At 31.9% G+C, this 16,712-nt stretch overlaps 1 protein-coding gene and 1 long non-coding RNA gene across 2 annotated transcripts; both read left to right on the top strand.

Annotated features, from left to right (window-relative positions):
* The first annotated feature begins 1,156 nt into the window (after nucleotides 1–1,156).
* LOC134697735 (uncharacterized) lies at nucleotides 1,157–7,782 on the top strand. The gene is made up of 6 exons (XM_063560020.1): nucleotides 1,157–1,190; nucleotides 1,353–1,400; nucleotides 3,796–3,878; nucleotides 4,632–4,703; nucleotides 5,772–5,901; nucleotides 7,721–7,782. The coding sequence occupies exons 1-6, from the start codon at nucleotides 1,157–1,159 to the stop codon at nucleotides 7,780–7,782; spliced, it is 429 nt and encodes a 142-aa protein (XP_063416090.1).
* Nucleotides 7,783–9,273: 1,491 nt separating this feature from the next.
* On the top strand, nucleotides 9,274–13,968 carry LOC134697406 (uncharacterized). Its single transcript, XR_010103110.1, has 3 exons — nucleotides 9,274–9,395; nucleotides 11,668–11,790; nucleotides 13,852–13,968. It is a non-coding gene; the product is annotated as an uncharacterized LOC134697406 (long non-coding RNA).
* The last annotated feature ends 2,744 nt before the right edge of the window (nucleotides 13,969–16,712 follow it).

Below are 16,712 nucleotides of genomic sequence, written 5' to 3'. Positions count from 1 at the left end.
AAATTTCTTATCCTCCTTAACTGGTTGGGTATTGGAAATACCTTGCGACATATTTAACTCATTTGTACTGTCATTAACTGTAACTTTAACATAACTATTAACTGGAACAAAATTATCAACATTAACTGTTAACATATTTACATTTGAAGTATCTGAATAATCATTGTTATCATTATGTATCGGGGGCCCATGGAGGAATCCCCGATTTTGGCAATTCAACTATCTTCTCTCTACGAATGGCCCAACTCCTATGTGGAAAATCCTTTTTCATTTGACCCAGTTCAATACGTAGAGCATTATTAATTTCTCTCTGTTTTTTTGTGAGGTCTCTGCCTATGCCAATTTTCTTGTGAGCACCTATCTTGGTGTCTTTCAACTTATAAGCATTACGGAATAGATTGTTCCTAGAGGTATTATCCTTAACAACTAACCTAGTTAGCCTGAATTTCCCTGAGCCTTTCTTAGGCTTTGCACCTAAACGTGTAATCTCGTCAATAGCAATATTGTCAATCCCTAAAGAGTCACTACATAGCCCCTGAATAAATTCAGTATCTTTCATTTTAGAGTCCCCCTCCTCAGTTTCAGGAATACCAAATATAATAACATTTGCTTCTCTTTTCTCTTCCTCTGACTTGTCATCAATAATCTGACTTATTTGTTGTGACACCATCTTGGGTAAGTTTTCATTAAGCTGGGATAAATTTTTATCCACTGAATTTATCCTTTCATTACAATTTTTCAGACTATTTGCTAGACCAACAACTTCTGTTTCTATCTTATCTTGTCTTGTGTGCATTAAAGTCAACATCTTACAAATTTTCTGGGAAGCCCCTTTGCAACCCTTGCACACCCACTGGATACTATCATCTGATTTTTGTAAGAAGTCATAATCTGCGACAGGAACCCTTTCACACTTGATGTGGAACCATTTATCGCAAATAGAACATGATAAGGCTCTGTCATTAGATACCACATCCTTATTACAATTGTTACAAATATCTTTCACTTTGGGCGCCATATTGGATGCTGAGTTTACCACGTGGAGATTAGTAAAAAGGCCACAACTCAATCAAAAAATAATGTTGTTGTAGGAAAATTGTTTTAAAACGTGTATGTAGATGTAAGGTCACTCATGGCTGTGTATTATCTTTGAAAGATGCGAAAAACAGGGAAACTTTCACAAATTATAAGTCTCTATCTCGGAGCTTCAGAAAAAAGCAGCCATCTTCTAGCGCATGCGCACACCTGTTCTCCTTCGTCCCTTTTTCTCTCTCATCGATTTGATGCTCGAAACTTTTGTTTAAGGGGATGCTCATATTGATCAACATTTAAATGTCTTTTTTTTCTGTCAGGTGTATCAGTACTATTCTCGATTGCCGTTTGTATCTTTGCACAATACGGTATGTTTTCGCTATGTGGTTTTTGTAATTATATTTATGCATCAACATAAGATGTGTTATGATTGTCAATGAGACAACTCTTCACAATAGACCAACCGACACAACCATAATAGGTCACCGCAACGCCTTCAACAATGAACAAAGCCTATTCCACCCTGTCAGCAATGACAGGCACCAAAATGACAAATGTAAAACAATTCAAGCAAGAAAACAAACGGCATAATTAATATTAAAAAAAAACGGAAAAAAAACCCAATTAATATGTAACACAGTAATAAACGACAACCACTATACTAAAGGCACATACATACAGAAGGTGGCCTTATTAACCATGTTAGTGGGATCCCAACTCTCTCATAAACTTGGACAGTGGTGTAATAGTACAACATAAGAACGAACTATAAAAATCAGTTGAAAAAGACTTATCTCTGGCTGTTTTTGACGTCGTTACACTAAATCCATTGTATGTTGGATGTGTACAGATTGATTTGTAAGTCTTAGAGGCATGATTTTTTTATTAGTGGCTTTGAACTAGCTGTCAGAAAACTGTGAGTACTCTCAAATCTGTTTATTGTGTCTTTTTGTGTCGGGATGTATAAGTACCCGGCCACGTCCACTTGTATTTTTTGTCTATCTGATGAGTTAAGCCTTTTTCTACTGATTTTTATAGTTCGTTCTTATGTTGTGCTCATATACCACTATCGCAGGTTGGGGAGAGGGTTGGGATCCCGCTAACATGTTTAACTCCGCCACATTCTTTATGTATGTGCCTGTCCCAAGTCAGGAGCCTATAATTCAGTGGTTGTCGTTTGTTTATGTGTTACATATTTGTTTTTCGTTCAATTTTTTATACATAAATAAGGCCGTTAGTTTTCTCGTTTGCATTGTTTTACATTGTGTTATAGGGGCCTTTTATAGCTTACTATGCGGTATGGGCTTTGCTCATTGTTGAAGGCCACACGGTGATCTATTGTTGTTAATGTTTGTGTCATTTTGGTCTGTTGGGGATAGTTGTCTCATTAGCAATCATACCACATCTTCTTTTTTATATTATCCAATCAGACAGATACAAATAAAAACACCTCTCACAAAAACACAGAGTAGATGTGGACGAGTACTTGTACTATCAACCACAAAAGACACTAAATACAGATCGGAGAGTACTGAAGCTACTGGCAGGCACAGAGTTGATAGCCAATAACAACTCATACCTATAAGACTAGATTAACTGATGTCTGTATTACGGAAAAGTGCCTTCAAAAACCATACGCATTAAAACCTCTGATTTATATTACTTGACTTCGTAGGTTACCCACGTTAAACCTAGTGATTACCAATGGCGGATGCATTACAATGTACTCTTTTTGAGCACGTTATTGGTGGATAACGTTTTCATAAAAAAAAATAATAGGTTTTATCTGTTGCAGATATATCTTTTGCATAATCGGTTATTTTTCTTTGTTTCACACTGATGATCGAAAATCAAGAGCAAAATCAACTAAAAGAGCAAATACATTCTTGTTCCCGAGTGTATCGTAGTCCCTGGTTCAGGCTTGACTTTATTTGTAATATACCTTTCTCATAATCAACAGTCAATTTGGTAAATCTAGAAAGTAAACATCTATCTGCTAGTATTTTGGTCTTCCAATTTTCTAGTACTTACATGACTTATACGTGAATTTCGTGTGATATTGAATGTTCATGTTCTGATGATGTAAAAATATAGAAAAACATTACAAAGCACACAATCTATGAATTTTTAGATTTAAGTAACTTGTTGTATTTCATATTTTGATAGTTCACTTAAAGTGCCGGTCGATTATATATTTTTTATGTTTTCTTGTTTGTTGTCAAATTAAAAGTTCGATCTGGTACTAATTTATTCACTTCGAAAGCCTATAAAGGTCAAACAAAAAAATATTTATCTCTTTGTTATTGAGTAATTATAAGAAAAATATCACGTAATAAGATTTTTATCTCGGTATTACGAGAAAACCATTGCGTAATTACGAGATAATAAGCTTTTTATCTCGTAATTAAGCGATAATTATCTTGTAATTACGAGATAAAACAATGATTATCTCGTAAGAACGCGATAGTTTTCTTGTAATAACGCAGTAATTGTCTCGTAATTACGCGATAGGTTTCTCGTAATTACGAGATAAGTATTATTTTTTGTGACACTAATAGACTTTCGTAATTCACAATTGTCATATTGGTATTTTTTTACCATCAGGATCCAGGGATGTGTCAGTTCGGTAACTCCTTATGATCTTAATTTAATTGAATGATTGTGCTGTCTATCCGTATATATTTTGCCTTTTTGTATTACCACCATATTGTTTCTTATATTTGTATAAATGATAATGAACTATCCTTATGTTACTTTTGTCAGAATGTGAAATAATTTGCTTTTCCTGTACTGGTTTATCAGAAGGCGAAAAATGCCACAATGCTATATCATGTGCAGAAAACGAGGTAATATTTTGTCAATAGAATATGTGGTATGATTTCCATATAGAGAGAATTTTCGAACAGAGGCTTACTGACATAGAAGTTACAACTACAGGTTACCAGACGACCTTCAGTAATGATCAAATTCCATACCACACACCAAGCTATAAAAGGCCCTTAAAATTACAAAATTAATGTAGGATAATTCATCCGAAAAAAGAAAATTGAACAAACTAATTAACGAGAAACATATCTGATATACAGCAACAAACCACAATTACTAATATACAAGTTGTCGACTTTGAGTAGGCAAATACAAAATGGTGGGTTAAACATGTTTCTGGTCATCCAACCCATTCTTAATCTGTGACAATGGTGTAACAGAACAACATGAAACTTCTGTGACTTCAATATGAATTGTAAGAAAAATATATGTTTGTAAACTGTGGAAATACAGAAACGACTTCTTTATGATAATCGTTGATTCTCGATTAAATGGTAAAATATTTTCAATGACAGAAAAAATCATGTAAATTTGATTGTTGCGGAAAATGGAATGTCTTAATACAATGTGCGAACATTTACTGTACAGTTTTTACATTATTAAGCTTCACGCATCATTACAGGTTATTTCGTTTATCTAAACTACTCTCACACATATATAATATTTCATTTACAAAAAACATACAATTTGAAGTTACAATAGAAGAACTATAACTCTTTGTTTATTTAACGCAATTTTCCTGTTTAAGCTATATGACCATGTATTATTTTCAGATTTGTTTTACACAAAAATACAGAACAAAAGATAACATCACTAAATATGACGTTGGCTGTTCCTATCCAGAGGTGACAATTTACTAATTTCTTTTAAGTGTATCTCATTTGTTACATATATAATGATTTACATTGTGTTAAATTCTTCATTACTTTCTTTGTAAACAACCGTTTAAAACAACTCTATGTATTTTTTTCTACAAGAAGAATATGGACACGATTGAAATTTTAGAATCTGACAGATATGTTTGGAATGCAATTTTATAAAACAACTGATACCGAAACGTTGATTTTTTCTAAATACCAAGGCTTTTCAAGCTCAGCTGAATTTGACAAAACTGCTAGAACTTTATTGTCCTCAGTGCCCTGCAACTCTTTCCTTATTTATCCTTTTTACCTTTTCTTAGTTCGAGCGTCACCGATGAGTCTTGTGCAGATTAATCGCACGTCTGGCGTAAATAAAAAAAATCAATCCTGGTATCTATATATGATAAGTATATTTGTAATTTTTTTGTTGTCCATAATAGGTGTTCTACAGAACCACACACTTTGTAATGATGTGCCTGTGTATAAAAAACAATTGGATCTGATCAGAATAAACTTTTTAATTTACTGACAAATATTAAACAAATAAAAGTTATACTTCATAGCTACATTAAATCCTCATAATAAACTATTTCAGTGGTTGTTATTGCTACTGGGCAGATAAAATATATGCATAGCGGGGACATTACTCTGTTCTTTTAGTATATATATATTTTTTAAAGGAAACAAGAACGTGTAAACGAAAAAGTATGATAAATAAATCCAAAACTAATGAGATCACTTGGTGTTTCTAGCAATGATTCAAAAACAATTTAAGAATTTATTTTTCGTGCTTCTGCTGAGTCCAACCGCGTTTTACAGGGCTATGTATACAGTATATTTCGATACTTTGATACAGTTGTTTAGTCAGTGTAAGTATGGAGTCGGCCATGCACTAGAAATGTTTTACACGTTTAGATGCACCTTTATTAACCATCTGGTTTCAGCCTTTGAATTTTTAAATTAAAATCATATACATTTAAAAAAAAAAATTTGTTTACATGTTTGATAAACAATTTGAGATTAAAATATAATATTGATTTAAATTTATTACAGCTTTGCCGTAAAGATAGTACAGGTGTTATATTTGGAAAACGCATGATCGATCATGGCCATGTAGTGTGTCATCAATGTTGCCAGGACAACGTTTGTAACTCCGTCTTAACATGCAACGACAACTACAAAGGTTGGAAGATTATACAATCAATAACAACTTTTCTTTAATTTTTAATTAATATGCTTAGTCTGAATGCTATGTTGAGCTTCTTTGTTACATGTTTGTATGTTTTTTAGTGATTAGGTTTATAGCACAATGTCACTCATCATCGTTGTCAATATAATAAATGTGATGCGACTGTCATACAAGTGAGAGGTTAAACTAGCCATAAATCAAAGCAGTAGGTCCAGTAAGATCCCTATTTGGCCCCAAAATATAGCAGTTTTACAAAAGTGTTAAAATGTAAACTTTTAGTTATTAATCGGATAGTAAAATGCTTCTGCTACATAAATAAGGGCTGTTTTTGACAATAAAATGCACATGTATCGGGTACTAGCACCATCAAGACATGCAAAATTACTGAAACATTTCTGGCATTTTAGTTAAATTTTAGACGTTTTCCGTGTTAAACAAAAGTGGCCTCATTCGTGTTCATACTTAATATTGCAAAGTAAGTTGTATTTGATGATAATACGTAGCATATATAAAGGTTGAGGATGAACATGGATGCGGCAACTGTCATTTTTGACAAAAACCTTCTGAAAAGTGACATTTTTGGCAGCTTTTTCATATTTGAGCTTAAATCGGATCGTTTTAAATGACTTAATTAGTTAAATCTTTCAAATAAACTAATTGAATCAAATGAAATAGACACTCAAGTGTTTAAAAAGTGTTGAAATCTTTTGTCAGATGAACCTGAAATTTGAGGCCAAAATCGGTCCTTATTGCTCCTTTAATCCACCATTTTCTACATAGGAAAATACCTGTACCAAGTCAGGACTATGCCAGTTGTTATTCATGTGTTTCATGTGTTTGAACTTTTGATTTCGCCATTTGATTAGGAACTTTCCGTTTTGAATTTTCCTCGGAGTTCAGTATTTTTGTGATTTTACTTTATACGTATCTACAAATACATTTTTTGAATAATTTTACGGTTAAAACAAAATAACACAAGCGTGACGAAAATCTAACTTCATAGTAATGTCTGGCAGATTCATATGAACATTGATCTCCTTGTTTATGAGTCTCAAATTGATTGAATTAAGAAATTGCGTTCAGCTAATTCTACATCAAATTATGTAAAAAAAAAAATACCACTAGTCATGAGGAAAATTATATACACACCGATCAACATACAACTTGGATAGTGTTTGGATGACATATTAGTTTATAATGGCTTTTTATTTAAAAACTTTGAAAACAATGCCAGAAATGAATAATGACATACAATGTATCATGATTTGTATATCATATTGGTATTCTTTTGTTATGCAAGAATAGGGAAAGCAACCTTATAATTAAGAAGGATGTTTTATGTGAATTTACCCACCTTTCCCTTAGCTTGTGACAGTTGTTTTTGAGGTATTCCTCCATTTAAAAGATTATGTCAGACAATTGTAAGTAATGTGAAACATATCTTGTTATCTTGTCTTCATTTTGTTCATAGTTCCAAGTCTGAATTGTTTGTCCTGTAGCGGTGTTATGAGTACAGACCAGTGCAACACCACTATTGCGTGCACCAAGAATGAGGTATTTTAATCCTTCAGTCAAATCTGCTTAGACTGTAAATGTAAATGGTTTGATATAACAGATTATTATTATATTTAAAAGAAATGTCAATGTTGTTTATTGTTATTGATTTTATTTTGTGCAGAACTTAAAATCTTTCGTAAATCTTTAATAAAAGCCTGAGATGAAGCATATGAACCAGATCTTTGACATTGGCAATTTTTTTCGCGTATGTTTTCATTTTTTTCTATTTAAAATATATTTCATTTATCTTAAATAGGTTTGTTTTACACAAAAGTATCGGACAACTCTGAATCAAGAATATTACGATCTCGGATGTAAAAGTTCAACCGTAAGTTTGCGCAAGATAAAAAAAAATCTTCTTCATGTTGATGTTTTAAAGAGAATATTAATAGTAGATTTTTAATTGTGACGGGATTTTTGTAATATAGATAATATGTTTTTGTAAACAATACTAATAAAACCAGTTCGGGTAAGAAAAGATATCTATATGATATAGATCAACCAGCAATCTCTAAACAACAAATCGAAGAATAACCAATATGAAAATCCTAAAAATAGTCAATTGTCGAGAGTAACAAGCCAAAGTTCGAAGGGCTAGCAACATGGTGGCTTCTGGCAATACAATGACAGTAAGGGTGTTCCATTCTCTTGTTTTTATTTAGAACCCTCTAGTTTTATTCATGTAGTGTCAATATCAATTTTGCCAGCTGACAAGTACTTTTCTTAAGAAAATTCTATAAGATAAACATGGTGTTTAAAATTTTATAAATACAATTTCTCATAGTTTTTTGAAAGAACAAATGGGCCAATGTGATCTTCAAAAAAAATATTATTCATTCAGTTGATTATATCTTAAAAAACAAGGAGGCAGATCTGTCATGTCTTCTATTTTTAAAGTTCTGATCAACTTGTAACAGTCTTTTGAAAAGCTTGTCATCTTGAATTAGAATGAGCGAACACCATTAATAGCATATAAAATGTGGTATGACTTTCCCTCAAAACGCTGATAAAAATGCAGTAAGAACACAAATTACATGTGATACACAAAACATAAAATCAAATGGATTTGTATACCCTGAATTTCTGTAGTATTATTAACTTTATACGTACATGTTATAAAACATGCAAATATTAACTATCCGTTTCAATTGGCTATTTTCAGAGAGAGAAAAAAATCATTTAAAATTTGTAAAAATTAACTTTTAATCCGCAGCTGTCATACGTTCAATCAGTTTCAACATTGGTATTTTTGTATTGCTATATAAGCGGTAAGTTTGGCTACCCATGAAACCAGATTCAACACATTATGTTTTCTTAGCATGCCATGTGTCCATAATATGGCAGTTTATATGTATGTTGGTGTTTTGCTTTTGTTGTAGTTCAGAATTTTTGTTGTTCCCTTTTTTCATTTTAAAGTTGATGTGTTGCCCTTGGTTTAATGTTGTTTACCCGGATTTTTTTTTTGCTGAATCAAATTATGACTATTGAAAAAGCGGTATATATTGTTGTCTTTGTTATTATTCAACCACTTAAGGAAACAAAGACGTATATGCCTTCTAAATAAATTTTATACCTCACACATTTAAAGATTGAATTTATATGACAAAAAATTACGGATTCTTCTCTTATCTATAAACAATATGATCAATATCTGTGTTTTGTTGCTTTCCTTGCATTTTCCAGTAAAAAATAATGCACCTCAGATAAAACTTACATACAACCACACTTTTCTCGAGCTGACAGCAGTGGCATAGAGAATAAACATACATATGTATATTATTTATAAATATATGTTTTTCAGATTTGCATGAATGGATTTTTTTCAAACATATTTGGTAGAAGATCAGACAGTGAGAGACATCTTCTGTGTGAATCTTGCTGTGGGGGAAGCTCTAACTGCAATCGCGACCTCTTATGTAGTCACCATAATCGTAAGTAGAGCTAGACTGAAACCAGCCTTAAAGGAGTAGGTCCAGTAAGATCTCTTTTTGGCCCAAAAATATAGCAGTTTTACAAAAATGTTAAAAAATAAATTTTTAGTTATTCATTGGAAAGTAAAATGCTTTTGCTACATAAATTTGGGCTGTTTTTGACAATACAATGCACATGTATCATCGGGTACTAGCAGCATTAAGTCATGCTAAATTACTGAAATCGGTTTTCGTCTCCAATGAAAGTGGCCGCATTTGTTTTCATTCTAAAAATTGGAATGTTAGTTGTATATGAGGATGATACATACTATATATAAAGGTTGAGGATGAACACGGATGTGGCAACTTTCATTTTTGACAAAAACATCTGATAGATTTGTCATGTTTGAGCTTGAATCGTGGAGTTTTTAATGACTAAATCAGTTAAAATCTTTTACATAAACTTATTGAATCAACTTACAAAGGCACTTAAATGTTTAAAGAGTGTCCAAAATATTTCGTCAGATGAACCTGCAATTTGAGGAACTACTTCTCTGTGATTTCAAGGGCTTTTATAGACGACTTCGTTGTGTGGGATCTGCTCAATGTTGACGGCCGTACGGTGACCTATAGCTGTTAATGTCTGTGTGATTTGGTCTTCTGTGGAGAGTTGGCTCATCGGCATTCATACCACATCATGATATTATATTCATGATCTCTTTCGGTTTGCTTAATATGTATCAAATTTACATTTAAGCGGGTTATCATTTACATTGAAGTCTTTTGCCGTTTAATACCAGCTTCGGGAATATTAATAATACGAAACAAGATTCAACAATTAAACTTTTTAGAATTTTGATCTGTAATTTTGCCTTTATCAGTTCTTTTACAAATGTCACATGTCACCAGAGATAGTTGAAACATTTTCTATACGCTTTACAAGTAATACATGTTATAAGTAATTGCATTTTCTCTTCAATTGATACTTTGAATACTTATTGTCAACTTTCTGTCAAACACAAATTGCATTAATTAGAACTGAAATAAAACCCAAACATACAGATGTCGAACAAACGGTGAAATGAGGCTGTACACATGAATGTCATGTTAGCCGACAAAACATTTCGAAAAAAACCGGGAGTAAATGCCTATCTGCTTTGCTTAGAAGTATATTTTATTTGTAAAAATGTCATTATCAAGACAATAATTATGATTGAAAAACATTATTTAGTTTATGCTTTACCACTGGATATATGGAGTAAGTGCTGTGCGGTATTTCAATCCCAAATCCTAAGTAAAAAGTTTCAAAATGAAACAAAAATGTGTCCAAAGTACACAGATGCCCCACTCGCACTATCATTTTCCATGTTCAATGGTCCGTCAAATTGGATAAAAAATATAATTAGGCATTACAATTAGATGGATAATATCTTAGGGAACATGTGTACTAAGTTTTAAGTTGATGGGACTTCAACTTCATCAAACACTACCTTGACCAAAAACTTTAACCTGAAACATGCTCTTTCATTTTTTATGTTCAGTGGACCGTGAAATTGGATTCAAAAGTTTAATTTGGCTTAGAAATTAGAAATATCGTATCATAAGGAACATGTGTACTAAGTTTCATGTTGATTGGACTTCAACTTCATCAAAAACTACCTTGACCAAAAACTTTAACCTGAAGCGGACAGACGGACGAACGAACGGACAAACGGACGCACAGACCAGAACACATAATGCCCCTCTACTCTCTTAGGTGGGGCATAAAAAAGTAAAATCACAAAAAAACGGAACTCAAAAGAAGGTCAAAAGTGTACCAATTAGATATATGAACATGTAAGAAATTAAAACAACACTTTAAGAAAAAACTAAATTATCATCTGTTTGTGTCTAAAACGTTTTGTGGTTAAATTTGAGCATGAACGCTGAACACAGAGTAATTTTTATTTGTAAAAAAGTCCACGTGCAGCTTTACGTTAAAAAAACATTGTCAATAAATATTGCTGTGAAAATTTTCAAAAACAGGTCTTAATCATCATTCAGGTATAATCAAACTAAATATTGATGGCGGTATAGATTTTAAAAAAATAATGCTTAATTTTTTTTCTAGAGAAATAACGAAAGGTCTTAACCGCATTGGCTAAATACATACTTCCTTTATAATCGCTTTTTTTTTTTTGATATATTGTGAGATTGACCATGAATCCGTATTTTAAAGTATACTAGTATATAGTTCTTTGTCCGGATCAGTATAACAGTAAATTGATGATAATTGTAATATATGTTTTTATAGAAACATCTGTTAACGGCTCATGCACATCAACAAGTGGATGCACTAGTAATTTGGTTTGCCTTTTTGGTAAATGCCAGTGCCCGACTCATGATTATTACTGGTCAATAAATACTTGTACTTTACGTACGTATGTTTTATGGTTATTTTGTTAATTGATATTTTCACATTTACAGGCTTCATTTGTTTCCGTTGAATGCATGTTTTGTAGAATCTGGGACAAAATTAAACACATTAATAGCAGAATGTACATATCAATAGAAAGTGTTCAGTGAGAGTTACCGATGAATATTCATTTTTTTTTTATCCATTTGGAAAATCAAATCAAGGTATTCAAGTTGTACTGTTATTCCACTGTCTCGGGTTAGGGGGGATTGGGATCCCGCCAGCATGTTTAACCCCGCCACATAATTAACGTATGTGCCTGTCCCAAGTCAGGAGCCTGTAATTTTGTTGTTTGTCGTTTGTTGATGTGTTACATGTTTGTTCTTCGTTCATCTTGTTTATGTACAAATAAGGCCGTTAGTTTTCTCATTTGAATTGTTTTATATTGTCATATTTGGGCCTTTTATTGCTGACTATGTTGTATGGGCTTTGATCATTGTCGAAGGCCGTACCGTGACCTATAGTTGTTAATGCCAGTGTCATTTTAGTCTCTGGTGTTGTCTCTTTGGCAATCATACAACATTTTTTATATATATACAAAAACAACAAAATATCATGTAAAATCTTACTTCAGCAAAACAGGTCGAAACGACTGAGTAAAGTTTCTATTTACATGTTTTATGCATGCATTTAATCCAAAATCAGTAAAAAATGCAGAATATTGATAAGGAATCGAAGCAAACGAAAAATTAACAAATCAAACGAGAATCCCGGCATCACGAGGCATGAGTTTGCTAGAACAGTTTACTAATGAGCTGACACGTCGTATTTATCAACCTACATGACCTAGGTTGTGTTGATTGCAATCGGTTCTTTTCTCTAAACTCTGTTGTATCAGGTTTGGTTTAGTTAAACATCATTCCAACGACTTATACATAATATTAAAATGTATGAGCGTAATTATGTTTTATGAGGAAGAGAATATTATACTGAGAACTTGGCAAAGAGAACGCAGTATAGATCAAATTAGTGACATACTATAGTCTATCTATGTCAATATAAGGGAAGATATCAATATGTGAAGCACAATGTATTTTTAGAAAAAAGATAAAAAATGTGATGCACCCTAAAAGTAAATGCAACATATCAAAACAAAATATACTTTTGTGTATATATTCACCATGCAGTCAATAATATACAATTACTGTCTTTTGATGAGGTAGATATGCAGTTTTATTGACTTTTGAAAAACTGATATCCACTGAGGCCGAAGGCCGAAGTGAATGTCAGTTTTTCAAAAGTCATTTAAACCCCATATTTACCGAAACAAAAGACAGTAATTGTTTTATTCCATATTCCGAGAGAAGAAAATGTATTTAATCACAAACATATTCCAAAACAAATTTTACATGAAACATTTTAACATAACGTTGCATGTAAAAGCGCGTGACGTTAAGCGCGGTGAATAACACTTTTCTCCAGGTGAATATTCTTTTTTATTCAAAATCCAATTCGTATAGAGAAACCTACAAAAATAATACCAATATGGAATAATTGTATTTCCATACTGCCAGGTATCATCAATTGACTTGATATTTATAACTAAATGTTTGAGGAGACGTGATCAAATTAGCTTTCGCTAATCATAAAACATTCTCATGGAAAGAGAAAAAGACTTCTTATACAACGATAAACAGGTACTCATGTTTGCTGTGTAAAGATACCGTAAAATATCAACCGCTCGACACCATGTAAAACTTTTTTACTGCTCTCACTCGCAAAAAAGTTCACATTGTGGCTAGCAGCTGGTTTTTTTACGATATCAATGCGAAGGAAACCCGATAACCTATAATACAAGAATGCACCTCTCATAATGGAGTTTCATACCTTTTAATTATGTTTTGGGAAATTTAAATCAGGATTAACATATTGTAATTCTAATGACTGAGAGTAAAGTACGGCATTACGGGTAGTGTTTATGATTTTTTTTTAATCATAAACAAAACATCAAAATTGAAAGAAGAGAAGCTTTTTATCCCTGCATCACCATATGAATAATTCCTAAACTTAAATATTTTACAGTTAAAGGAAACAACCATGCCTGTGCAACCACAAATGAATGCAGAAAACCTTTTCATTGCGTGAATAATTCATGTAAATGTCCTGCAGATCAATACTGGGATGGATCACTTTGCAATTCAAGTAAGTTTTTCTCTTATCTGATAACATATTTATATTATTTGATAATTGCTCTTTACAGTTCCAATACTCACTATTATTTATGATATTTACTTGATACATAGAGATATCTGTAGGATGATTTAAATTTGACACACACAATTGTTTGTGGATAACTTTACAATGATGACGTGTGTTCCTTTTTGCATCTGGTATGTAAATGTTAAAATATATGTCCAGTTTACGATCACTGTTATGAATGAGAAAACAAAACAACGTCGAACAACACATTTAAAATGTCTTTTAAATGTTCAAAAACCCATTTTTAAACGAACAAATTAAAATGTTAAAATTTGTTAAGAGAAATGGTGTGAATAAAAAAAATATGCTACTATCGTCATAGCGAGAGTTTACTATTTGGAGATTTGCTAGATCATCGAATCATTAATCTGTCTGTACTTTTGAAGAAGAAAAAAACCCAAAAAAGGATATTGAGTATTGTGTATGAAGAAAAATAATAAACGATAATAAACAAAAGATGATCATTAAGAGATATACAAATTCCGATTCATTGCCAATGAATTCAAAAGCAACCAGGAAACAGATGAGGTATGTAAACACCTCTCACTAAATGAAATATTATTGGTTGAAATATTGTTTGTTCAAATTATATATTTGTGATTTTTTGTAAATAATCCTTACACAGAATTTAATTCAGTGTATATAGTATATAATGCATTGGTTCAACTATTTCTATAACATTTTAATCAGAAAATTGCATTATACAAAATAAAGATTTACTGAACAATAGAGCTTGGTTAGTGAGTGATGTCAATCACAAAGAACACAAATCCTGTCAAATATCAAAATATATCGCCCTTTTTTTTTCTCATGCATGTACATGTACATATTTTGAAGCTATTAGATTCTGTGATGTGATTTTGATGACTAGTATCTATTTATAGAAAATTTATCTATTTCATTGCCAGGGAAGACGCATAATTCAACTTGTACGATGTCAGATGAGTGTATAGAAACATTGTTTTGTATTCATGGCGCCTGTAAATGCGATAGGATAGATTATTGGATGGGAAACACATGTAGTGCGAGTAAGAAATAAGTTGGAAATCTTCTTATTTTTGTAACTTTTGTTTAATGTTTTCTTAAGGGATATATATCCTTTCCGGCATCTTTGTTGTTGTTCCCTAATAACAAACTAACGTTATCTGTCATTCATCCTTCGACCCTTTTATACCAAATGAAAGGAATTCATAACTGTTATTGAATATTTATTAAACACTTTCAGATTTATTCGAATTTAATTTAATAAAATAATTTATTTGATATGAATTATAATGAATTTTAGTAGACCTAAAGTTGTTAACCTCATTTGGTCTCAGATGGAAAGTTCAATTCAACAAAACTTTCTTTTTGTTTTGTTTCCTCTATATCTTGTAATCAACTTATTAACGTTTAGAATTCAAGTATTTACGACTGAACACAGATGAAGTTTATGTTTGAGTGTAAAACGCATCGTAATTTTCTCAATTATGCTAGAGCATTGCATTTAAAACAGCGTGTTAATAAAATTTCATTTGTTGTCGCAATTATTTTATGATGCATGTCTTTGAGTGTGTGTGTTTATTTATTTGTAACAATGAATTTGTATGATATTGGATTATGTAGAATATTCCTTATTTACACTCGCAAGCCTCTTCCTCGGAAAAAAATATATAAAGGATAATTGAATTCAAGTATCACACAAACTTTATATACGCATTCAACTTATCATGTTTCCATTTTATTATGTCCTTGATACGTTCAGTATTCGACAGTGTTTATTGTAGACTGTTATTTGATATTTTGGGTTCTATATTTTGAAGGAAAAGACGCAAAATCAAATTGTACAGGAACAAAAGAATGCAAGGATACATTACAGTGTGTAAATGATAGATGTGAATGCAACGAAGGAGATGATTGGTATTGGAATGGGCTAATATGCCGTCATAGTAAGAAAAAAGGCGTTATTGCAGAGTAACAATGGCCAGATATTTCTGACTTGGGACAGGCGCCAAAAATGTGGCGGGGTCAAACATATTTTGTGAAATCCCAACCCACCCCCTATATCTCTAATTAATGTGAAATAAAACACACAGCCATGTGCACATTAATATTCAGTTACAAATAAGTCATAGGCCGATATAAGATAAGTTAAAGGTAACCGTAGAAACTAAGAAAAAAAACAACGATGAACATAAATTGACAAAGAACTATGTAGTTACTATCATATCAGCCCCTGACCTCATAAAATATACTAGACGAATATAACAAATCATGCAAAGAACTGGTTTAAGATTAAATGTGTTTATTTCGGACAAACACAAAAAGATATAAGTGGGAATCAATATTCATTCCAACAAAATGCAATCTTTAATGACTTTACAACAGTCTCGTTTGTATATCACTTCTGAATAAGTTTGTTTTAAGGTTGACTTTTGAGGTCAATGACAACATTAGTGTCCTTGTATAGAATATTACCATGATAAAAGATGGGATGTGAAATACCTGATTGTAAAAGATGTTTACACGTCGATTTAAATAAACAAATACGGATGATAACATTACGGGGGTACCTAACACTTTTCCCCAAAAAAAATCTGACGTTTGATTTTCTTGTTTTTCTTTCATTGATAAACTAGGTCTAGCTAATCATCTTTTGAAAATTTCAAAAGACTTGAACCATAGGTTTAACAGGTTTGGCAACT

This window comes from Mytilus trossulus, chromosome 14 (genome assembly GCF_036588685.1).
Source record: "Mytilus trossulus isolate FHL-02 chromosome 14, PNRI_Mtr1.1.1.hap1, whole genome shotgun sequence".
Classification (NCBI taxonomy): domain Eukaryota; kingdom Metazoa; phylum Mollusca; class Bivalvia; order Mytilida; family Mytilidae; genus Mytilus; species Mytilus trossulus.
This window is presented reverse-complemented; position numbering and strand designations above follow the sequence as displayed.

Excerpts from the sequence above, each read along its gene's own strand:
- LOC134697735 (XM_063560020.1), top strand. The coding sequence starts at position 1,157 with ATGCGAAAAACAGGGAAACTTTCACAAATTATAA. Across the intron at positions 3,879-4,631 it reads TATCATGTGCAGAAAACGAG|ATTTGTTTTACACAAAAATA; the intron begins GTAATATTTTGT and ends TATTATTTTCAG. Across the intron at positions 5,902-7,720 it reads ATGCAACGACAACTACAAAG|GTTTGTTTTACACAAAAGTA; the intron begins GTTGGAAGATTA and ends TATCTTAAATAG.